The 25,829-nt window shown below is 39.1% G+C and overlaps 1 protein-coding gene and 1 non-coding gene across 4 annotated transcripts in view; one reads left to right on the forward strand and one right to left on the reverse strand.

Annotated features, from left to right (window-relative positions):
- Nucleotides 1-683: 683 nt before the first annotated feature.
- Nucleotides 684-25,829, reverse strand: part of Sarnp (SAP domain containing ribonucleoprotein) — a 55,326-nt gene continuing 30,180 nt past the window's right edge. Inside the window, exons 9-11 of one of the 3 annotated variants that reach the window (XM_050128191.1) lie at nt 21,865-21,933; nt 3,325-3,414; nt 684-957 (exon numbers count right to left, since the gene is read on the reverse strand). In XM_050128191.1, the coding sequence (XP_049984148.1) occupies nt 916-957; nt 3,325-3,414; nt 21,865-21,933 (201 nt within the window). In that variant the 3' untranslated portion in view covers nt 684-915. Of the gene's footprint in view, nt 958-3,324; nt 3,415-21,864; nt 21,934-25,829 lie in introns of those variants that run through there. The other 2 variants (XM_050128192.1, XR_007589506.1) reach the window with 2 other exon arrangements.
- LOC126492092 (U7 small nuclear RNA) lies at nt 16,588-16,644 on the forward strand. Its single transcript, XR_007589514.1, has one exon. It is a non-coding gene; the product is annotated as a U7 small nuclear RNA (small nuclear RNA).

A 25,829-nucleotide genomic window follows, 5' to 3' on the forward strand; every position in this document is an offset into this window, starting at 1 on the left:
ATCTTGTTCTGCATATGGCCCAATGACCTAGGTAACAATACATAATATCTCTGACACAGTCATGCTTTGGATTTCTATTCTCCTACCCAAGGACTGGCCAGCCCATTTGCCTTCTTGAGCTCCCATACACTGACTTCTGCTCTAACCAGAGAGTACCATGTCAGACCATTTGGATCCTACTTTATTCAGCCAAGCTTAACTTAAAGCAGAAGACTATCAGTCACTCTTTACATTCCCTAAAATCTCCCGCACTTCCTCCATATCATCTCAAGGGGTTATGTCAACCTCTACTTATTTATTTATTTGCTCTTTCAAGACAGAGTTTCTCTATGTAGCCCTCTAGGTAGCTCTATGTTCTGGAGCTCACTTTGTAGACCAGGCTGGCCTTGAATTCCGAGATCCACCTGCTTATGCCTCCTGAGTGCTGGGATTAGAAACAGGTGCCACCAACACCTGGCTATTTCAAGCTTTGGGGGACTTGGCCTCATCATGAAAAATAAATAAAAGCATATCTCTGAGTATGAAGAAAAGAAAGAAGCTTAAAAGGTAGGCTCCATCTTCTTATCTTCTTTCCTAGGGGATAAAGGCATTGCAGTTAATTCCCCCTAATATTTGCCACTGACATGCCCTGTGTGGTCTAATCTGGCTCTAGGAATTTAAAGGAGCACCTAATAAAACACGTGTTCTTTTCTTTCTCTTTTTATTAATAACCAAAATAATTAAAAACAAAAATATAACAACCTTAATGCAGAGTAGCAGTTAAATCAAACTGCTGCTGGAATTTAAGGATGTACCTATCTAAGGCACACACTTCCTCACTGTGAGGCACATGACTGTGTGTAGGGTGTGTGTATAAAAACCAACAAGAGTTGGAGACATGGAAACCACTATGGGGCAGAAAGCATGGACTTTTCATTATGCAATCCCAAAACGCTCTGCTCTTTTCCTTTTCTTGGCCTGAAATGAAAAAGCAAGAAAAAAATTAGATTGCAAGACAACAGCAAGATTAAGCTTCTGTCAGCTTTAACCCAAACCCACAATAACTGTCAAAAGGCCCAAGAAGAGATAACCACTGACTTCAAGCCAGAGACTTTATTCCTGAATCCCTCCAGCTATCCAGTCAGAAATAGGGAGGTTTTGTGAAAAAGAAAGGTGAGAAATGAAGACAAAACACACCCATACACATAACATAAAAACAAAGGTTGAACAAACAAAATATAACATAAAAATAAAGGTTAAATAAATAGGGTGTGAGGTGGGAAAACAACCAAGGGAAAATGGAGAAGGAAAGAGTGGCAGAAAATGCAAGATTTCAGTGGACAACGGTGAGCAATACTATCCACGGAGCAGCTACAATGAGGCAGTAACTATGTCTTAGGCCTCTAGCTCACAGAGAAGTTGACTCTTCAATGCAGAAAGAGAAAGTTGGAGAAGGAAGGGTGTTTGCAAGAAAGTCCTTCTTATGGATCTCCCTCCCCCCAAATTTGGTTTTTCAAGAACTGGTCTTGAACTCAAGAGATCCTCCTGCCTCTGCCTTCTTAGTGCTAGGATTAAAGATGCGCACAACCATTACCAGTAGCCTCAAACACGTGTTCCTCTTGCCTCGGCCACCAAATCCTACCAGCATGCTCCACTACAACCGGTTTGCTTTTTTTTTTTTTTAATGGAGTCTTTCCCCTCATGTCTGAATATTCTTTAGCAGATTTCATCTTGTAAAGTGGTACTGTGATGCCTCTAAGCATAACCTAACATAACATAACTGGTAGCCTAGTTACTTTCAGGTATCTACTTAACTACCAGTGTCATATGGGGACTACAATGGGGCTCAGAAGTTATGTATATTATGCAACTCTTAAAGAAGGCAGTACAGGGAAGAGGGCACAAAATGAGCCGTGAGTGACATAGAAAAAGTTCTGTGTTCTTTATGTTCATTTCAACTATGCCCCAGAACACAGGGAAGTTTTCTGTAGTTAACTCACACTGCAGGTTTGATACAGCTTTTTTAAAAGCAGAATACACTACAAGCCCATTACACTTGAACTAATGACATAATTCCTTTAAATGAGACAAAACTCCCCTGGCCCATGTAAACTGCAAGTGCCTCAGAACTACTACTCCCTTACAGACAGACAATGACTTCCAACCTAAGCCACTGTTCCTACCACCCTCTTTAACCTGGAGAAGCCAATGTACCTACTCAGTGAAATACCTGACTTATTGACAGCTTCCACGTAAGAAATAATTGTAAGCAGAACTGAAGCAAGCTCATTTCATTATATCAATAAACTTAATATAGTTTTATTTCAGTAGAGCAAAGTCTACAGATTCCTTTAGTTCTTTTTCCCTAGTAAAGAGCAAAAATTGATTTAACTATAATTTTTTTTAGATTTCTTTTACGTGCATGACTGTTTTGCCTACATACATTTATGTGCACCAAGTACATGCTGGGGATCAGGTCCTCTGCAAGAGCAACAAGTGGTCTTAACTGCTAAGCCATCTCTCCAGCTCCTGATTTATACTTTTCATGACATATATACTTCTTTATAAAGAAACTTTAAGGAATAGTAAGATTGTCCAGTTGGTAAAATGCTTATTGTACAAATAACCATGAGGACTGTGCCTGTAAAGCTATCACTGGATAGGGGAAGATAGGTAGATTCCTGGAGCTCACTGACCAGGCAGCCTAACCCATTAGTGACATCCAGGTTCAGTGTGAGAGGCCGTCTCAAAAAACAGAGAGGAGACAGGCAGTGGTGGCGCACGCCTTTAATCCTAGTACTCTGGAGGCAGAGACAGATGGATCTCTGTGAGTTTGAGGTCAGCCTGGTCTACAAATAGTCCCAAGACAGGCGCCAAAGCTACAGAGAAACCCTGTCTCCAAAAATGAAAACAAACACACAAACAAAAACATAAAGGAAAGGTGGGTGTTAGTGGTGCACACCTTTAATCCCAAGGAGGCAGAGACAGGCAGATCTCTGTGATTTTGAGACCTGCCTGGTCTAGAGAGAAAGTTCCAGGACAGCCAGGATGACACAGAGAAATTCCCCCCCCACACACACACACACGAGTCCTAGAAGGACGAAGAAACAAGTGGAAGTGTCAGTCAAGCAAGCCTGACAACTGACAAGTCTCCAGAATGCCCACAAGCCAGCCCACCTGAATAAGCTCACAATCACAGAAACGAAACTCCCAGAGTTGTCCTCTGACCCCCACACAGAAAGCCTTGACACGGGAGGGAATGTGTGTGCACGTGCACACACAATTTTGGTGGGGATTTGTCTAATTGTATTACTAGCTATATGAAGCATTCTAAATTTAGTTCACCTCTGTATCCTCTGTGGTTCCAGTTCCAGCTGAACTTGTCACAATCCCAAATCTCTCCTTCCTTTTTTTCAGCTTCTCATCATCCTCAGACTGTCAAAGGATAAAGGCAACAGTTGAAACAAGTTATTCTCTATTTACAAAGTTTATAGGAATAAAACTAATTTATTAGTTACAACATGCAAGCCAACCTTCTATATCAAGAACCAAGGATCACACAAATAAAATAAACACCCTCCTACTGTGATTTAGCTGCACGTTGGCCCCAAGGATTCATGTACGTTTGGGGAATACCTAGTGTGACAACAGTGGGAAGTGAGGAGACCTCTTCTAGGCTGTGAGCAGTATTTGTTCAGAAAGGATTAAGACAGGTCTTGCGGAAGCCTGAGTGGATTCTTGCGAAAACAAATCACTCTAACAAATCAGGTCTACAGAGTGAGCTTCAGGACAGCCAGGGCTACACAGAGAAACCATGTCCCGAATGAAAATAAATAAAATAAATGAATAAAAAAATTTCAGTTCTACACTAAGAGAGCACCCAAGCAAGCGCAACACACACAATACACTACAGCTGACACAGCCACCACTGGAAGCACAAACAAACCTGAAGGCCATTTACCTTACAAATCCTACTACAAAATGCATGCTTATCTGGGATATGGTGAGCCAGCATTTTTTGTGTATTTTAATTATTATTATATTATTATTATGTGTATATGATGGAGGGCACCTGAGGTTAGAGGTTACCCCTGTAAAGTCATTTCTCTTCCATTTTTTAATTAATATTTATTGAGCTCTACATTTTTCTCCGCTCCCCTTCCCCCTGCAGCCCTCCCCCAAGGTCTCCATGCTCCCAATATACTCAGGAGATCTTGTCTTTTTCTTTTTTCTTTCTTTTTTTTTTTTTTTTTTATTTTTTCGAGACAGGGATTCTCTGTGGCTTTGGAGCCTGTCCTGGAACTAGCTCTGTAGACCAGGCTGGCCTTGAACTCACAGAGATCCCCCTGCCTCTGCCTCCCTAGTGCTGGGATTAAAGGAGTGTGCCACCATCGCCCAGCGATCTTGTATTTTTCTACTTTCTACTTCTCATGTAGATTAGATCTATGTAAGTCTCTCTTAGTATCTTCACTGTTGTCTAAGTTCTCTGGGACTGTGGTTTGTAGAATGGCTTTCTTTGCTTTATGTTTAAAAACCACCTATGAGTGAGTACATGTGATAACTGTTTTTCTGTGTCTGGGTTACGTCACTCAAAATAATGTTTTCTAGCTCCATCCATTTTCCTGCAAAATTCAAGCTGTCATTTTTTTCTGCTGTGTAGTACTCCATTGTGTGAATGTGCCACATTTTTCTTATCCATTCTTTGGTAAAGGGACATTTAGGTTGTTTCCAGGTTCTGGCTATGACAAACAAAGCTGCAATGAACATAGTTGAGCACATGTCCTTGTGGCACGATTGAGCATCCTTTATATATACCCCAAAATGGTATTACTGGGTCTTGAGGAAGGTTGTTTCCTAATTTTCTGAGAAACCATCACACTGACATCCAAAGGGGTTCTAAGTGCTTGCATTCCCACCAGCAATGCAGAAGTGTTCCCTTTTCTCCACAACCTTTCTCTTCCATTTTTTTCATGGGTTCTGGGAGTGGAACTCAGATCATGAGGTTTGTACACCAAGTGAATTTACCCACTGAACCCTCTCTCCAGTTTCATGGGATTTTTGAGAAGGTCTTATGTAGCCTAAGCTGGCCTTAAACTCCCTAAATTCCTTAGGATGACCTTCTCCCATGTGCTTCTATTACAGATATGTGCCACCATGCCTTAAGAGGGGTCAGGGGGCAGTCTAGTTCCTTGTTTCAATTCCAATGGAGAGTCTGAATTCACCTTTTGAGCTGAAAGGTGAGGGAAGAATGAGCCAAGAAAAGGTCCTGATTAATTACCACTGACTCCAGACGAGCTTCTCTTTTATTCAGACCAGGGGACTTAGAGGTTTAGGTAAAGCCTCTGTTCCAAATATATATTCCTCAGTCCAACAAACACCTTGCCAGCCTTTCCCTCCTCAACCCAGTACCCTCAGCTCCTTTCTAGAAACTCTTCCTGTTTGGAAATATATTTTTAAGGTGTGTTGTTTTTGTTTATGCTATATTTGTTTAACTCTGTGAAGCTGTGATTTTTTTGGCTGTCTAAAACACCTGGTGGTCTAATAAAGCACTGAACAGCCAACAGCAAGCCAGGAGCAAGGACAGGCGGAGCTGGCAGGCAGAGAGTATAAACAGAAGAAAAGAGAGAAGAGGAGAGGAGGACCTTAGGGTTCAACTAGTCATGGAGTAAGACTGAAAGCAAGATATACAGAAATAAAGGTAAAAATCCAGAGACAAAAGATAGACTGGATAATTTAAGAAAAGCTGGCAAGAAACAAGCCAAGCTAAGGCTGGACACTCATAAAACTAAGCCACCATGCGTGATTTATTTGGGAGCGGCATGGTGAGCACCTCAAAAGACAACCAAGCAAAACATCACACACTTCCTTCTTGCCCTTCAGGGAAAAGAATGAACAGTGCCAGCTAATCAACACAGTTCTTATGCTCTCCCAACGCGACCCTCCAGCACTGACACTGTCTCATAGAAACAAACATACAATGTCACACCATCCTGACTGACAGATTTTGATTCGTTGGTTAGGAAGACCCATTGGAGGGAAATTACCACAATCAAAAATCATCTCTCTCCCCCCCCCCCATTTACCAGCCCAATATTCCCCAAGGCCATGCTCAAGTACAGAAATGGGCTCATGCACCCAAGGAGCAGAGATCTAGTGTAGTTTGTCCTTGTCAACCTTTGCCTTCACCATGATTCCCTCAACCTTTCAACACCAAACACACTTTTTCTCCTCATGAATACTCCTGTTCAAGAAAAGAAATATTTCTAACTAAAATGCTTTATTTCCCTCCAGCAAATGTAAATTCAAAACATGTAACTTATATCTAGGACTAAATATTAGAGACTTTGTCCCAAATACAAGCAAAACAAACAAAAATCTCATTTATAAAGTAAGAATTGACACCCATATAAGAACAAAAAAGAACAGGGAGTGGCAAGATAACTCAGCAGGTAAAGACCCTTACTTGTCAAGCCTGATGCCGCAAGTTTATCTCTGGTGCCCACTTAGTAGAGGGAGAAGAATAACACACACAAGAGAAATAAACATTGGGGGCTGGAGAGATGGCTCAGTGGTTAAGAGCTTTGCCTGCTCTTCCAAAGGTCCTGAGTTCAATTCCCAGCAACCACATGGTGGCTCACAACCATCTGTAATGGGGTCTGGTGCCCTCTTCTGGCCTGCAGGCATACACACAGACAAAATATTGTATACATAATAAATAAATATTTAAAAAATAGAATGCTCTAAGATAAAAGTCACACAAACAAAAAAGTGTTTACCATATAGGAACTATCATATAAGGTAAATAAAGGTGGTATTATAATGATTATTGTTATTGCTGTTTTGTTTTAATCGGGTAATCCAGGCTACCCTTGAACCCTTGAATTGTCTCACCTCAGCTTCCCATGTTCTGGGATTACAGACATATACCATACAGAATTCAGGTGTGAGTGGGGGGGGGTATGCGAGCTTGTATGTGTGCAGGTACATGTGTGTGTGTAGACCTAAGGTTAATGTGGGTGTCATTAATCATTCTTCACCTAATATATTTAAGCAGGGTCTCTGATAATTGTCAAACTCAGATCATGTTTGGGATAACTGGCTTGCTTGGGGAATTTGCTGCCTCTGCCTCCCATATGCTGATATTACAGGATGGCTACCACTGTTTTTAAATGGGTTCTAGGCATCTGAATTCGGGACCTCAAACCTGAACAGCTAGTGCTTTCTTTATCCAGTGAGTCATCTCCCTACCCTCAGGTATTTTTATTAGCACATTCCTTCTGGTACCTTGAAGTCTGAGACTACCAACAATTTTTGAAGCTCACTATGCTAGTCATTCTTCACACAAGTCAGGATCACAACAGGGGGGCACGAATCAGTTACCAAGGAAACTCCAGACAGTTGAACAGGTGATCAGATGTAGAGTTAAAATTTTATGGGTGAGCCAAGCATGGTGGCGCACGCCTTTAATCCCAGCACTCAGGAGGCAGAGGCAGGCGGATCTGTGAGTTCAAGGCCAGCCTGGTCTACAGAGTGAGTTCCAGGATAGCCAAGGCTGCTACATGGAGAAATCCTGTCTGGAAAAACCACACACACAAATGAGGTGTGGCAGAATACTTAGGACAGCGTATAGTCTTGTCCACTGAGCACCATTAACTTACCATTCTTACTAGGTCTCTGAAAATCTGGCTACCATATTCTGGACTGTCTTTAATCAACTATAATGACTAACAACTGGAATAACAAATACATACAAAAGTGAAGATTCGTACTGAGCAGAGATTCTAATTCTAGACCCTGAAGAAATGCTTTCATGGACTTCTGTGAAATTACTTTGCTATTGACAGGATTTTTCTATGTAGCACAGGACAACCATGAACTCAATAGCCTCTTGTTTCAATATTCAGTGCTGGGATTATATATTCCATATTAGGCACAAATCAACAATTTCAATGGCACCACAATCATAAAATTAGTTCATTCACTTGTCATTCAAATTATCAATAAGAACCCCTTTAGGTCAAACATCACTTGAGGCCCTGGGAATCCAAATACAAATAAAATAAAGATCTTATAAAATTAACCTCATGATGCTGATAAGTTTACCTCAGAGTTACTGTAAAGATGTGTGTTATTCTTCTACATTACTAAATTATCTATCATATCAGGCTGCTGGGAGGGGGACATCAATTTTTCTTTCTAATCCCAGTTTAAAATGTGCTTTTCATAAGCAACCTGTCAGTAAACTTTATACAATGTGAACAGCAATGCAACTATACTTCTCTCTACTGCTACAAAATCTAGAGCCAAGAGTGTCCTTTATCTTTGAGAAGTGATTTTGAAAATATTACTAGAAAAGAGGGGCCCAGATCAAGTCCAGTGTTCAACAGCTTGTAATCCCAGTTACTGAGCAGTTAAGAGAATTATGATTTTTAAAGCCAATCTGTTATAAAATCCAGTCTCAAAACAAAATTTTTATTTATTTTTTTCATACAGTATAAGCTTTATTATATAAATTTGATGTCACTTTATCTTTTGTTAGTTTACATCAGTCTAAATTTTATAATACTAAAAAAACCAAACCATTTCAATACAGGTATAATGTGGAAAATACATATTTGTGGCTTTACACAATCTAAATTAATCCATACTATTCAGTTCTCCAAAATAGAAATGCACTAGAATATACCAGCTGGATGCCTTCATATAACTTAATATATAAGAAAATACCCTTTAGACTGGACAGTTTTACAGCAGAGGTAAAATGGAGAGAAAGATTTTGCTTTAACATAATCTTGGGTATGATTAAGGAAACACAAAAAGTAAATGCAATTTCTACTTCCAATTAAATTATCATTTTTTTCTCCTCCAATGGGTCTTTCTCTTGGCAAGAAGCAAGTGCAAGGAAGTTCATTTGTAATTTGTTCACTTGTCTGTCTTGTGTCTCTGCATTCTGCCCAGATGGGACTTTGAGGTTTTCTGAAGTACAAGCACCTTCAGGTTCTGGAAAGAGCTGGGAATGCTGTTCAGTGATAAGAACACTTGCCTAGCCTCTTCAGGGCCTTGGGCTTATTAATGTTATTAATCCATGGTACTGAAGAAAGGAGAGGAAGGAAGAAAGAAAAAAAAGGAGCCAGAAGTACTGAAATGGAAGAGAGAAATAGAAAGTCCAGAGTGATCCAAATCAGTATCAGAGGCAAATGCTTAGAAAGTAAAATGATACAGTTATAGCGCTGCTGCTAGCTCTTAAGAAAAGAATTGACTTCACCCAAGTCTGGGATAGCCCAGCAGTTAAGAGGCAGAGGTAGGCAAGATCTGTGTGTTCAAGACCAGCCTGGTCTACAGAGTGAGTTCCAGGACAGCCAGGGCTACCCAGTGAGACTCTGCCTCAACAACAACAACAACAACAAAAAGAATTTACTCCACCCTATGTAATATTAATGTTTAAAATATCGCAACTATTCTAAGGGAGCAAAAAGGAGGTCCTAGGTTATAACTACATATTTTGTCTCAAGAGCTTGTGTGGCAACCATTTTCACTGCAGCCAGAAATTAAGAACACAGTTGAAAATTACCTACAGCAATTGGCAACTAAAAACAGAGTTTTAAAAAAGTGATTTTCTTTTTTTTCCCCAGCAGAATGCCAACATTAATATCTCCAAAAATGAGTTCAAACTTTTGTTGGTTTCCAAACTCAACTTTTATCTTCAAGATTCAAACTGAAAAGAACATTTTACAAAACTTACTAATTTTATCTTGAACACACAAGTACTGCTCACAGACTTTGCCAAAAACACAGTGAGTGTCCTGTGAGCAGTAACTTCAAGCACTCAAAACAGTCACCACCTTCAATCTGAGCAGCACCACTCTTGCTCCTACAAAGAGACCACAAGAAAGAGGACCTGAAGTGTAGTCAGGCACATTTAAAAGTTTTGAACTCAGAAATTCCCAAGAAGACAGAAGTAGTCACTGAACTCAAATAAGAAAAATCCTCATTTTTATTTTAAGAGACCAAAGCTGGGTACCCTTTCACTGGTGAGTGCAACAAAATTATTCATCCATCAGTCCTCCTAGGCCAATCTGGAGACCTAGTCACAACACTTTTACAAGGAGAAGCCCAAGGCACTACAACTAATTTTCCCTCAGAAAATCTTTCCTCTGGAGTGATTAAAGAAGTTTGACATGAGCCAAGACAGTTGTCTTCTTGGTCCTCTACACATACAGTATAAGTTGAATATGTTAATGAGCTACTACTGCGCTCTAACCCCAGGCCCAAACTAGTTATAGATTGCAAAAATAACAAGTAGCTGGTGATTTCTGTAAATGAATTATAATATGCATTAAGATGTCAGCAGTTCTCAGGCTAATATGATTTTCTAAGTGAATTTAAGGTTGTAAAGCAAAAGGGCCTTTGGATCACTTTCCTGAATCTACCACATTATGACTGACAAGAAGATGAAGAGAAGAGTCTAGGGAACGATGGGAAATTAATGTCGACGTGGCCTTGAATTCCCAGAGGTAAGTAAACCTTATGAAACATCCCATGGTAAGTGGGCTTCCAATTTCATACTTGCAGGTTGAATACAACACTGATGGTTTCTCTCAGAAACACTTCAATGCTTGAATACACAGCTGTCACCCCCCTGCTTCAGTTCCTAAAACCCATCTGACCTTGGTTTTTTTTTTTTTTTCTGAGCCTTTACACCAGTCAGGGCAGAGAACAAAAAGGGGTTCCCAAAACTAATGTGCACACCTAGGCAAATTAATGGTGAAACACACTGCACTAGCAGAAAGCATGCCACCTTAGCACACCCATGGTAAAGAGGTCTAGTAACATTCCTTAAACAATACACAATAAAGTTACCTTTCCTGCACTCTGCAGTCTCTGCAACATCAGAATCTTTTCTAGGGCCAACAGAATGTGAGAACTGTGAAGCCAAATAGAATCAGAGAGCACCAAGGACCCATGTTTTCTATCTCTAGCATTTTTAAGCAAAAGTCATCATAGCTCATCACCAAATACTCTTCACACAGCCCTATCACTTTTTCTGGAATCCCCACCCCCTACCATAAACACACTCTCTGGAGGAGGTCGTCTCAGCCTTGCTCTAGCTGATTATAGGACAAAGAGAAGCAGGTGGAGGAAATGAAGGCTTCACACTTGAGACCCCAGGAAACCAATTTCTATTAAAAGTTCCCACCTCCTTTCCTTAGAAGCCAGGAAGCGATTGCTTTTAAGGATAAGCGATGCAGAGCTTGGTCAAAATGTCAAGAAGTCAATAAAGGAAAGGGAAACTTTTAAGAGAGAGTGAATGTTTTCATAGCCAAATTATTCAGAGAATAACTGCAAAAATGGATATACCCAAGCACTCAGAAGTGTTGAAAGAAGGTCTTTTTACTTGGACTACTTAAAAAAAAAAACAAAACACATATTCTTGCTGTCATATCAACATAATCTAAAAAGAACAGGTTTAAAGAGCTGTATTGTTATTATTTACTAATGTTGTATATATGCACACATACGTGTGTGATGTGCTTATATTGTTATTTATTAATACTGTATGTATGCACACTTGTGAATGTGAGGTGCCTACATTGTTATTATTTCTAACATTGTATATATGCACACATGTGTGTGATGTGCATGTAAGAGGTATTCTTTGATATTATTTACTACTATTGTATATATGTACACACGCATGTGTGAGGTACCTGTATTGCTATTATGTACTAATAGTGTATGTATACACACACGTGTGTAGTGCCTACGTTGTTATTATTTACTAATACTATATATACGCACATACATACTTTTGTGTGTGATGTGCCTAGAACACTTCATGGCATGCACTTAAAGGTCAGAGAACAATTTTTGAGAATCAGTTTTCTCTTTCAACTACAGACTTGGGACTGAATTCAGGCTGCCACGCTTGCACAGCCGGCACTCTCATCTACTGAGCCATCTTGCTGAACTAGGAGCTATATTCACCTTTGTTTCTTGAGACAGGGACTTACTGTGTAAACCTGGCTCTCCGGAACTTGCTTTGTAGAGTAGGCTGGCCTTACACTCATGGCTATTCACTAGCTTCTCCCTGGGTTGAAAAGCATGAACTACCATGTCTTGTCAGGAATTGTTTCTTAAAAAGATCCTGGTGTTTACTTAGGCACAGCCATACTTAGAAATAACTTCAATTATATCTAACAAAGTACTGATAAAATTTCAAAAACATCTCTTCAAATCCAAATAAGGCTGTCACTTGACTCTATTTTCCCCACAAATACTACAAATAAAGATCTCAGCTTCAGAGAGTTTTGTAAAAGTCAAGAGAAAGAGCTGAGAGGCTAGAGAGATGACTCAGTGGTTAACAGCACTGGATGCTCCTCCAGATGACCCAGGTTCAACTGCCAGCATCGCATGATACAACCATTTCTAACTCCAGTTCTAGGGAATCTAATACCCTCTTTGGTCTGCAAGAGCACTAGAGACACACAAAGACATACATGCAGGCAAAATACCCATACACATACAACAACAAATTTTTAAAAAAGAAAATCTAGGAAAGAATCATAGATACCTATTACATTCCTAGAATTCAAACAGAGAAGCAGTGGGAATCTTTCACAAGCATAACTCAACAACTCAACAAACAAAAACATATCAAAGGCTTGAATATGGAATCAGAGCATCCTGAGCAAAATAGCAAACTATAGCTCTAAAAATTAATCAATGAATTATTTTTTAAAAGGCAACAAGATCAGGACACACTTGTGCAGGGCCAAGAGTAGGATAATTAGATTCAACCATGAAAAGGTCCTTTTAAACTAACAGAGAAACGGAGTGTCAATAAAGTAGGAGAAATGGATTTCTCTGAAGACACATACTATTCTAGAACACTAACGAGGCCAATCCTCTTAGGCCTCTCAAAACACTATTTATTTTCAACTGCTCTTCTACACAATGGCACGACAGTGAGAATTCTATAACTCCTTTTGTTATATCCTAGCTAATTCTGGACCAAAATAGTCTCTAAAGTCCACACTAAGCATTTCAAACAATTTCAATATGTTTCTGTGAAATAAATATAAGAAACTAAAAATAAATAGGTATAAATAAAAGATACATCTCCACTGCTAGGGATTTGAAAATTCAAGATTTTATAAACCCCAAACGCTGAACACTGCAAAGATATTTCTATTTCTGTCCTAAGAATCTGCTCTGGAAAGGTTAAGACCTGAATAAAATACCAATTAGAAATGAACAAAATAAAACACCACACAAAAAACCCGGGAAAACTAGCATCTGGATGGGGCAGCAGGCAGAAACAGCAGATTAGCTGGAGGTTGACCTCAAGTAATGGCAAGTTCAAAGACAGCCTGAGCTATAAGAAATCTTGCTTCAAAAAACACAACACAGCCGGGCGGTGATCGATCTCTTTGAGTTAGAGACCAGCCTGGTCTACAAGGGCTGGTTCCAGGACAGGCTCCANACACACACAACAAAAAAGTCACAGAATGGGCTGGAGAGATGGCTCAGTGGTTAAGAGCATTGCCTGCTCTTCCAAAGGTCCTGAGTTCAATTCCCAGCAACCCACATGGTGGCTCACAACCATCTGTAGTGAGGTCTGGTGCCCTCTTCTGGCCTGCAGACATAACACACAGACAGACTATTGTATACATAATAAATAAATATTTAAAAAAAATGCAGGATCATTAAAAAAAAAAGTCACAGAATATGGAGGTGAGGAAGGAAATTAGCATGTTCTAATTTTGACAGGAACACCTCAGACTATATAACTCTAATGGCCAGAGTCTCAATATGACACTGCTCAGAGACATTTTCATCTTCCACTCATCAACTTGTTTGTCTGGGTTTTTTTTTTTTTTTGAGACAGGGTCTCACTGTAGTCCTGACTGACCTAGAGCTTATAAGTTTCATCTCCCTCTAGAGAAGGTCTGTCTGTCTCTCTCTCTCTCTCAAAAAGAACACCACCAATGCTTCTCAAACTACTCCGTAAAACAGAAAAAGTACATTACCAAATTCCTTTTCCTAATGAACATTCTCATCAAGAGACTTATAAACAGAATTTTAAAACTAATGGAAAGATTATTGACTATGATCAAGTTGCCTTTATTTCAGAGATTCAGAGGTGGTTCAATATACTTAAATCAGTAAATGTTTTATCTTACATAAATGGGCTAGGCATGGTGACCCAGGCCTTTAATCCCAGCACTTGAGGCAGAAGCTGGAGGATCTGTGTGAGTTCAAGGGCAGTCTTGAACTACATAACAAGCTCCAGACCAGTAAATAAGACCCACCCCATCCCCCAAAAAAACAGACTCAAGGATAGAAATCCTATGGTCTTCTTGACAGACATGGAAAGACTCTTGACAAAATCCAATATCCCTTCATGTTTAACATCTGCAAAATTTGTCTAAAGATGGCTCAGTCGCTGAAGAGCAACCGTGACTCTTGCAGAGGGTCTTGGTTCACAACAGTCTGGAACTCCCAGTTCTGGGATCCGACATATTTTCTCTCTCTCTCTCTCTCTCTCTCTCTCTCTCTCTCTCTCTCTCTCTCTCTCTCTCTCTCTTTATAATTATTTTTATTGAGCTATGTATTTACCTCCACTCCCCTCCCTTTCCAACCTCCCCTTCTGCCCTCTCCCATGATCCCTACACTCCCAATTTACTCAGGAGATCTTGTCTTTTTCTACTTCCCATGTAGATTAGATCCAGGTATGTCTTTCTTAGGGTCCTCATTGTTGTCTAGGTTCTCTGGGTTCCTCAGTGGGCACTGCATACATGTAGTACACATATATACATGCAGGAAAAACACAGATAAAATAAGCAAATATTTAATAAGTTTGAGGAATCTAGGAACAGAAGAGAAGAACTGTACCTCAACATAATAAAGGCTGACAAACCTACATTCAACTAAGGAATGCTGAGAAAGAGAAATAGTCTTCCCAGAGCAGAGCACCCCAATTGATTACCTAATACCAAATAGCCCTAAAAATACACACATATGTGACATTATACACACTGAACATGTTGCGTTTATATATTCAGAAACATCATGCAAGTTTAAAAGCTAAAAAGACCATGAATTTAAGAAAGAACAAAGGGAAGACACATGGGTGGGGTAGAAAAGGAATTATAATCTCAAAAATTATAATAAAAAATTCAGTAGCCTTCCTATAAAATAATGACGTACAAAAAAAAGAAGAAAGAAAGAAAGAAAGAAAGAAAGAAAGAAAGAAAGAAAGAAAGAAAGAAAGAAAGAAAGGAAGGAAAGCACAGAAACAATGAAAACTTTAGGCCATCCTACCAAAAGCAATATATATAGTCAAGTAATTCCAGCAAACATTCCTGTAACACACTTCACAGAAACAACAAAAAAGTTAAAATTCATAGGAAGCAAAAAGGACCCCAGATAGGCAACGCAGCCCTAGACAAACGTACCCTACCTACAGGTATTCTCATGCTGACTTCAAGTTACATCACACTCACAGTAATGACAAAAACAGGTACTAGCCCAAAACCAGACTCACACATCAATGACTGGAAAAGAGGATCAAGATACAAGGCCAGGCAACTACAGCCACTTCCCTTTTTCCCTTTTGACAAAGGTACTTAAAACACACACTAAAGACAGCATTTAGCGAATGACATTGGAACAAAAATCAACTTCAAATAGATCCACAGGTGTCAATGAAAGAGACAGGACACTGCTTGAGGAAAAAGAAGAGCACACTTCACGATATAAACACAGAGAAGGACTTTCTGAGCAGGACTTCACTCACTCGGGAATAATTAACAAATGGGATCTCTTGAAATTAAAAAGCTTCTGTGCAGCAAAGGAAACTGCCAATTAAATGAAGAATGTGCCTACAGATGGGAAATTTTTGCCAGCAATTAATCCAACAAAACATCAGTATCTACAGTATACAAAGAACTAAAAAGCTAAACATAAAGGAAATAAACCAATCAAAAAATAGGCTAGTAGTGATGGCTGAGCAGTAAAGAGCACACACTACTTCAGAGGGTCAGGTACTTCCCAGCACCCACATCATGTGACTCAAACTGCCTGTAACTCTAGTTTCAGGGATACCTAAGGCTCTGGCTTCCACCAACCCCTATACTCACGCATGCACACACATACACAGAATTAGAACAGTTACTGCTCTTGCAGAGGACCCAGGTTCAGTTCCCAGCACCCACACTAGGCTTCTCTTTACTTACTATAACTCTAACTCCAGAGGATCTAATGCTCTTTTCTGGCTTCTGTGGGCACCACAGTGCCTTTTGAGAGGTAGGGAGCAAGGTAGTGCTCTATGTATTCCTAGCTGTCCTGAAACTTTCTATGTAGATAGGCTGGCCTTGAACCTAGAGAGAACCATCAGCCTCATGCATCCCAAGTGCTGGGATTAAAGACATGTGTCACCAGTTCTGGCTGCATATGATATCTACAAATGAAAAGTTAATATTTTAAAAACTTTAAAAAGTGTTCAAAATCATTAGCTATCAGGAAAATACAAATTAAATCTGCTTTGAGAGTCCATCTCATCCCAATTAGAATGGCCATCATCAAGAAAACAAAACGTAGTTTTCTTAAAAGCTCTTTTAGAATTTGTCCAGCAGATTTTCTGACTTTTGTCAGAAATCCCACTGGTCACCCACCCCATTCCCCACCCCTACCAAAAGAAAACAAAAGAGCTAGGACTGGTGTAGTGGCACACACTTTTAATCCCAGCAATTAGGGAGGCAGAGGCAAGTATATCTCTGTGAGCTAGATGACAGCCTGGTCTACAACAGTAAGTTCCAGGACAGTCAAAGAACACAGTGAGACATTATCTTGAAAACAACAAACAAAAAAGTCAAGAGGCAACAAACGTTGTGGAGGATCTGAAGAAAAGAAAAACCCTTATCTCCTGCAAACTGGGATAGCTATTAGAGAAGTCAGTGAGGAAGTTTAGAGCATCACATGACCCAGCTAAACTACTCCTGGGCATATCCCTAAAGTGGTCCATCGCCTACTACAAAGATGCTTTTCCATCCATGTTCAGGGTCGCACTGCTGATAATGACGAGGAGTGGAGTCACCATAGATGTCCACCAACGGATGAATGGATAATGAAAATGTGGTTCACACAACGGAATTTTATTCAGCTATAAAGAAATTAAAATTTACAAAACTACCCCTAGTTTTCACAGTACCACTATGTAGAGCACAGGGGGATGGGACGTAAAATTCTTTAACACATTTAGCTAGCAGTGAACCCTGCATGCTTGAATACCAACGAGACATGCCTACCAATGAAATGATGGTATGACCATTGTGATGGGTGACCAACTATCTTCTGATTGATTTTCAGATCTGCTCCTACATGTGGGAATTCATACCTTGTATTTTAACCCTGGTCAAAAGCACATGGCAAGGGAGAACACAATCCCTAGGTAGGAAATCTGCTGCAGGACAATGATCTTTTATCCTATCACTTGTATTATTTTTAATAAAATGCTGATTGGCCAGTAGTGCGGCAGAAAATAGACGCGGGGGTGACCAGGCAGGAAGTAGAGGCAGGGCAACAAGAATTCTGGGAAGAGGAAAGTTTCAGTCTGACGTTGTTACCCAGAGGAGAGGAAGCCAGACACAGAGCAAGCAAGATGTGACTGCCTCACCGAAAAAGGCACCAAGCCACGTGGCTAACACAGACAAGTATTATGGGCTAATATAAGTTATAAGAGTTAATAAAAAGCCTGAGCTAATAGGCCAATCAGTTTATAATTAATGTAGACCTCTGTGTATTTCTTACGATTGTGGGACTGGGTAGGACAGAAAGTATGGTCAACAGAAACCTATAATTTGTCGATTTGCAAAATAGACACATTGTCAAACTAGCTTCTAAATATTTATATTTATACCCATAGTTTACTGTTGCTCTCAACCTTGTAAAAAAAAAGCTTTTTTTTTTTTTGCAGTATTTAGCAGTTATGCATACACTCATAACTGGTTAATGTGCTGAGAATGCTCAGTCCTAAATGGGACATGCATATCAACCTCTCATGTAAGGCTCAAATAATATCAAAAAAATATGACTCAGAAATTAAGAGCACCTGTTGCTTTTGCAGAGTGTTGGAAGCAGAGCATGAAGGTCCTTGTGCCCACAAATCTCCAGAGAAACCAAGAACATGAAGCAACACCGGATGTCTCTCCAGTGGGAAAGACGTAAGACACATGTTCTTCCAATGAGAAAGACAGGAACTGGAAGTGATTAATAACTTGGTGATCTACATTATCTGTTGACCTAGGCAGTATCAAGCTCCCACAGTCAGGACCTAATACCTAATAGTCTAAATGGCCCTAACATTATCTGTATAGCCAGAGGCTCCCACAACCAGGACCTGAGGTAGTTAACAGCCCAAACGATCTCTACACTATCTGCTTGACCAAGACCAGGTCAGACCCTTCCTTAGGCCCTTCGGCCAGTCTAGGCTGCCTATCTCTAGACCCCATCTTCACTGAAGAAATTACATGTACTCTGAGTTGAGTTTTGATGTAATTACGCTTCCATTTCCCACTGGAAACTTTACAGCAGGAAACTTTTTTTCCAAATTATGCTGAGTTTAAATTTGTTGGGAACAACTCACCTGGGATCAGACTCCAAGTCTTGATCCAGGTTGATGAAGCCAATCTCAACAGTTTTCATTCTCACCCCTTTGCTGTTTACTTCCCTGCCTGTTGTGACTATCTACAGGGTCGTCCTCAGCAGAGGACCCAAGTTTGACTTCCAACACTTATATGGTAACTCAAAATCACCCATAATTTCCATTCTGTAAATCTGACACCATCTCCTTTAAGTTCAAAGCCAGCCAGGTCTACGTATCAAGCTCTCAGCCAATGAGGTCTACATAATGAAACTTTGCTTTAAAAAAAAAAAAAAATCAGGGAGTGGGGGACAAAAAAACTATCAGGTAAACAACTTCTTTTTAATGGTGCCCATGTATGTAAACTCCTCTTTATCAATGCTTCCAGATAATATTATTTGGATTAGCTTCTTGAGTGTTAGTTAGTATCTTAAACTTTCCTAAGCTTCCACATAGATCAGAAAAATTTCATATCAAAAAACCCCTAACAGAGTTGTAGCTGTAGTTCCACAGTAGAGTGCTTGTTGCTTGAGTCTCTACATTCAATGCCAATACTGCCCACTCATCCCATAAAATTAAACTACACAAACACACACACAAAACAAACAAAACCCCAGTTAACACAAACTATATAGCCCCACACCTCAAATCAAGCACCCCCCCAATTTCCTCTTAAACAAATTTTTAAATAACTTTTACATTGGTGTGTGTGTGTAATACTTTAACTAATATCCACCTCAAACATGGCTAAGTTAAAAGTGTGTGTCTATCCAGGACAGTCAGCTGGTGCTACACAGAGAAACTCTGTCTTGAAAAACAAAAACAAAACAAAAAACTATGTATCTATAAGCCAGATGGTAGTGGTGCATACCTTTAATCCTAGCACTTGGGAGGCAGAGGCAGGTGGATCTCTTGAGTTCAAAGCCAACCTGGTCTATAGAATAAGTTCCTGGACAGCCAGGGCTACACAGAGAAAAACTACGTCAAAACACAAAAACAACAACATTAAACAAGCAAAAAAAAAAAGAGTAAAGAAAAGAAAGAGGTGTGTAGTGTCTAAGGTTAAGGCAGAGTGGGAACAGAAGAACCACTGAAGCAAAGAAACCACTTAGTTAAAATTAAGATTATCTTTTCAAGAACCATGGGCAGAAAACAATCCAGTCTGCACTGGAAGCCCAACAGGAAGAAGGAAAGGCTGGGAAGTGAGAGGGAGGAGGTGAAGTCTGAAGACAGCAGTCAGAGAGCGCCCCTCCACTAAGCACACTTTAAGCAGCACTTTGCTCTCCCTCAGAGTTTTTTCCACTGGGCCAGTGGAAAGAATACGTTGTTTTATTTTTTGCCTTAAATGGGTAGAAGAGATTAGGAAAAATGGATATAGGACTCTACACTGCCTCTCTGATTTTGGAGACAGCAAATTATGTAGCACAGGCTGGTGAACATGAGCTCCTTATCCTCCTGCCTCATATCTTCAGAAATGCTGGGGTCACAGGATGAGACAACACAAACTCAGTGGAATTGACTCTTTAGAATCTCAACATATTTCAGAGACAATCTCAAAACTAACAGTCTATTACATTTATCATTTTAAAGGAACCCACCACTAACCAATAAAAAATACACACACACACACACACACACACACACACACACAAATCATATACATACACATATAAAGCTCATAAAAATAATCGATGAAAATACACAGGAATATCCAAACCTAGAGTAGAATTGTAGAGTCCAGCTGTAGAATGCTTGACAAGCATGCACAAGGCCCTGGATCTGATCAATACTAGCCCCACTACCATCCACCAATGAGAATAAAAACTAGGAACCCACCACTAACCAATAAAAAATACACACACACACAAATCATATACATACACATATAAAGCTCATAAAAATAATCGATGAAAATACATAGGAATATCCAAACCTAGAGTAGAGTTGTAGAGTCCAGCTGTAGAATGCTTGACAAGCATGCACAAGGCCCTGGATCTGATCAATACTAGCCCCACTACCATCCACCAATGAGAATAAAAACTAACCAGACTGTGGTAGTGCACACCCATAATCTCAGCAGGGAGGCAGGGGCAGGCAGATCTCTGTGAGTTCAAGGCCAGCCTGGTCTACAGAGCTAGTTCAAGGACAGGTTCCAAAGCTGCAGAGAAAAAACAAACAAACAAACAAACAAAACAAAAAAGCCCAAGAGATTAAAAACTTGAGAGCAGGAAACTTAGTAGGATAGTTAACCGTGTGTAGAGCTCCAAGTGTGGGAAAGTCTGGCAATAGTCCAGAAGGAAAAAGAAAAACAAACTAAAATTAGTAAGGCACCTGCAACCCCAGTACTCTTGGGGCATGGAGATTGGAAGATTACCAAGCCTTCCTGACTGCCAACATGAAAAATATGAGCTCCAGGTTCAAGAGATTCATAAACAGAGGAAACCTGATGGCATTCTCTAGCTTCTGCACATGCGCACACAGGTGTAAGCATCTGCACATATAACATGCACATACCCAGGGAGGTCAGAACAGAGTATTAAATCCTCTGGTGCTAGAGCACAGATGGTTCTGAGACAGTTGATGTGGGTGCAAGGAATAATGCGCTCTTAACAGCAGAGCTAGCTTTCCAGCCCTAAAAGTTGTTTGTTTTTGTTTAATTCATTTTTTTTTCTGGGTTGAGCTAGCCTGCTACCATTTAAACTAAGGAAAGTGATCCCAGTCTCACAAAACTAAAATTAAAAGAACAAGTATAGTAAGGAAAAAGGTGAATCTTTATCATTTTTTTGAACCTACCTATAAAAATTCCAAAGACAAGTATACCTTGGAGAAGTGGTCACCCCAAAATGATATCAACTTAAAAAACAGTATCAGTTAGCAGATGAGCAGGAAAAAAAAAAAATGAAATACCTTACTTTTGCTCTATATTAATCCCACATTTTATTCTAGGTACCTGTTTTCTCTTATCAGAATAGTTAAACCATGTTTTAACATTAGTACAGACCACAGGCTGTGTCTTAGTAGTCTGGATATAAGTTATGAAACAATGTTCAGGACAAAATTATTTTGTCAACAGTTCATACGATATAATCTATAGTGAGACGGTGATACTCAAGGGACTTATAGAAATGAGGTGCTAAAGAGGCGGCTTCACAAAGTAACTTTATGAAAGTCATTTCCAATATGTACAGCTTCCCAGGTTGTTCTAATGTTTTAGAAACAGCAGTTACAGGAACATATGTTACCTTTCTAGAGATGGAAGAGACATTCAAACCAAATCTCTGTGCTCTTTCCTTTAGTTTATCCAGGTTAACCTACAAAAATAGAGATACATTAAAAAAAAAAAAAAAAAAAAGGAGAAGGCAGAAACTATGGTCCAAGACTGAGTTCAAATAGGGCTACTGACATCAAACATACCCTATATGCCAAACTCAGGAACCACGTGACATCTACTCATCCCAGTGATAACTAAAAAGCCCTCCTGAAAGGAGGTGAAAGTGAAGGATTCCACTCTAACACTTTATTCATCAGTGGTGGCAAGGACATAAGAGGACTCAAGACCAAAGTAGGTCAAACACTGCTTGAAAAAACTACCATACAGCCAGGCAGTGGTGGCGCAGGCCTTTAGTCCCAGCTTGGCCTAGAAGAGCTAATTCCAGGACAGGCTCTAAAACTACACCAAAGCCCTGTCTCAGGGGGAAAAAAAAAAAAAACAACAAAAAACCAAAAAACTATCATATATATATAAAGTATCCAAAAACAAGACCACCACTAACAATCCAAATTCATGAATTCCTACAACACAAACCCCCAAAATAATTTAATTGGTTTTTAGTTTTTTTTGAGAAAGCCTCTCTCACTATGAACCCCAAGAAAGCCTTTAACTCACTATATAGCCCAGCATGACTTTAAACTTGCAACAGTCCTCCTGCCTCAGCTTTCTGAATGCTGAGATTATAAGCATATACTATCACATGCTAAATTGATTCCTAATTGAATCTTCAAACAAAGACACACTGTGGGAGCTCCGTTAGCCAATAGCTCAGCAGTCCCCAGCTTGCGACCCATAAGCTGCAGCTTGGCATATTACACAGGCGCAAATGCTTCAGCCTGCGATCCCCAAGCGCAACTGACAAAAGACTTTGGGTTTTCTCTTTATCCTGGGCCCAACTCTCAAAATCATTTGATCACCTTAATAATTGCTCTTAATTTGTTAAACGAAGCACATTTTTCAATACCTAAGTAAGCACAGTGCTGCTAGCATCTCTCAACCATGCGGTTGCAACTGCGACACCTGATGGCCGGTAACAATTACACCTACTCCAACTCATTATAATTGCCTTACAACAGGTAAGATTTAAAAAAACTACAATAATGACTGATAACATAACTATCCAGAACTTCAATAATTATTTTGCTTATACTACAGATGGTATTCTACAAGGCTTATGTGATTTTCTTTCTACATCCATTTATTTGATTCTAGAAATTAGTTTTTTTCATATTATCTCATTAAAAATGGTTTGGTAATAGAGCCAAAAATGAAGCATGAGGCACTTTTAAAAATAACACAGTCTTGGGCTGGAGAGATGGCTCAGTGGTTAAGAGCATTGCCTGCTCTTCCAAAGGTCCTGAGTTCAATTCCCAGCAACCACATGGTGGCTCACAACCATCTGTAGTGAGGTCTGGTGCCCTCTTCTGGCCTGCAGACATACACACAGACAGAACATTGTATACATAATAAATATTTAAAAAAAAAAACAGTCTTTATAGACTAATAATGGACACCTAGACAAGAAGATCAATACTACGGAGAGGAATAGCAATAATTTGACAAAATCATCAATAACAATTTGTGCTGTTAAATTTAACAATCAAAATCTGTTAAAAAGTTATAATAGAGAGGCTGGAGACATGGCTCAATGGTTAAGAGCACTGGCTGCTCTTCCAGAGGTTCTGAGTTCAATTCCCAGCAACCATATGGTGGCTCACAGCCATCCATGAGATATGGTGTCCTCTTCTGACATGCAGGCAAAATACTGTATACATAATAAATAAATAAATCTTTAAAAAAAAGTTATGATTGATTAATGGATAAGGTATCTCTCCAGGAAGGTAATATGCACACTATCAAAACAATGTCTAAGGATAAGACATTTTCTTTACTGGACAAGTTTCATACCTTAAAATCCTAAATGAGGACATTAGAACATAACACTGGACTAGAAGACAACATCCCCTCTCCCAACAAAATTTGTCCTCACAGTTAGGGATACCATTTAGGGATTGATTATTACTCATATAGGGTTGGGGTGGAAATTATGTAGGCCCAGAGATCTCAAAAACAAGAAGAAAAAAGAAAAAACTGAATGGGATAATGGGTAGATAGTGTCAACTTACACTATAATAATAATAATAATAGTGAGTAATAGAGTAAATACTTGTGAGCTATTCTTTATGGACAATTTACACTGATATAGATTTTTGTATATTGATATGAGTTCAAATTATATTTGTTATATTGAATATGTTCCTATTTGTTTATAATATTTGTACATCTATATAGTTTTTTGTCAGATTGCATGCATGCATGTTTCTGTTTAAGACATTTTGCATATCGATACAATTTTAAGATATATTTATCATATTGCATTATATATCTCTACCTCTGATCAAGATATTTACATATTAATTACATTTTGAGGTCATTGTCCTCCTTTACTGCAGTTGTTTAAAGATTGCTTAATATTATGATATGAAATCTTAATATTTTAGTTATATAGGTATTAAGTATTATAGGTCAATAATCAGTCATGTTTGTTATACTTTTAGACTAATTAGGTTCTTTACATAAATAGAAACTGTATTCTGCATAGACAGGTAACCTTCAACCACTTCAAAGATCTGTAGAACATGACATTTAAATAATTTAGGATTCTGTTGAAGTGAGACACAATTGCTCCTGGCAAAAACCATCTATCCCCGAGAGAGTGTTGAGCATCAAAGACACTCTACTTGGAGTTTGTTTTCTTCTTGGCACAACTGGCCTTTGGGCAAGGAACTGCCCATGCCTTGACCACTAACAAAGCGCACAATGTCCAGACTGGACAAGTAGGATACAAGAAAAAAAGACTGCTAAACCTTGCCAAGACAGGGTAAGACGGTCCTAAAATTATTCCTGCCTCTAAAAATTGTCTGTCAGTTACTCTTGGCCTTAGCCAAAGATGGTTGCTTCAACATTGCAAATGAGACTTGAGTGAGTGCTCAGCCAGACAGTTGTCTCTGTCATCTACTGTACATTTTGGAAACTGCTTGACTGAACTTCCTACTCGAGTAATATTATTTCCCTTCTCAGGCCTTCGATGGGGTTTAAAGATTAGATAGTCGTAGAGTTACCGTCCTCTTATGATTTAGCCAAGCCATTTCCAATACAAGACTTAGACTCCTTAGGATAAAATGTTTATTAAAAGATTAAGATATGTTCCTTGCTTAATATTGTTTATGCTGGTTGTAATTCTAACTTTATACTTGATATCTGTTCCTAGTGTACATAGTTTTGTATTGGGTTTAGAACTCTCTTATTTAAACAAAAGGAGGTGCTGTGGGAGCTCCTTCAGCCAATAGCCTTTAAGATACCAGCTCATGTGGGCATGGTCTCTTATACTATAAATGGAGCTGTAAAACGTGTGCTCACTCTCTCACTTCTGGCTGCCAGATTAGATTCCTGTTCCCCTTTAGTGCAAAGGTCTGTGATATAGGACTGTGATCTGTTGAGTCCACCCCTAAATAAATAACCCTCTATTATATGTAATTCTAAACTAGTGTGGGACTATTTTGTAACTTCCATCATCAAAGACAAATTTCTCAACTGTAGAAGACAAATGATGCAACTCAACTCCCTTTATTTTCTTGGAAGCCTTGGTATGATAATTTAGAACACGTTAACTAATAATAACAGTAATAAATTATTTCAATTCAGTTATAATACTAAATGGAGCAAGATTTCAAAGTTGAATATATTTTACCACAACATGTTTCTATTTTTAAAACATGCTAACTAGTCACAATGGTCCAAAAAAAACCACTCTAATTCTCCACTTTTACTCTCATATATGTATAATAAATATATATACATTCTTCATTTTTTACTCTCATACATATGCATTATATATACATATATATCTATATACACACAAATACATCTGTGTGT

Source organism: Alexandromys fortis, unplaced genomic scaffold (assembly GCF_014885135.2).
Source record: "Alexandromys fortis isolate MF-2015 unplaced genomic scaffold, M_Fortis_MF-2015_v1.1 scaffold_263, whole genome shotgun sequence".
NCBI classification, from domain to species: Eukaryota; Metazoa; Chordata; class Mammalia; order Rodentia; family Cricetidae; genus Alexandromys; species Alexandromys fortis.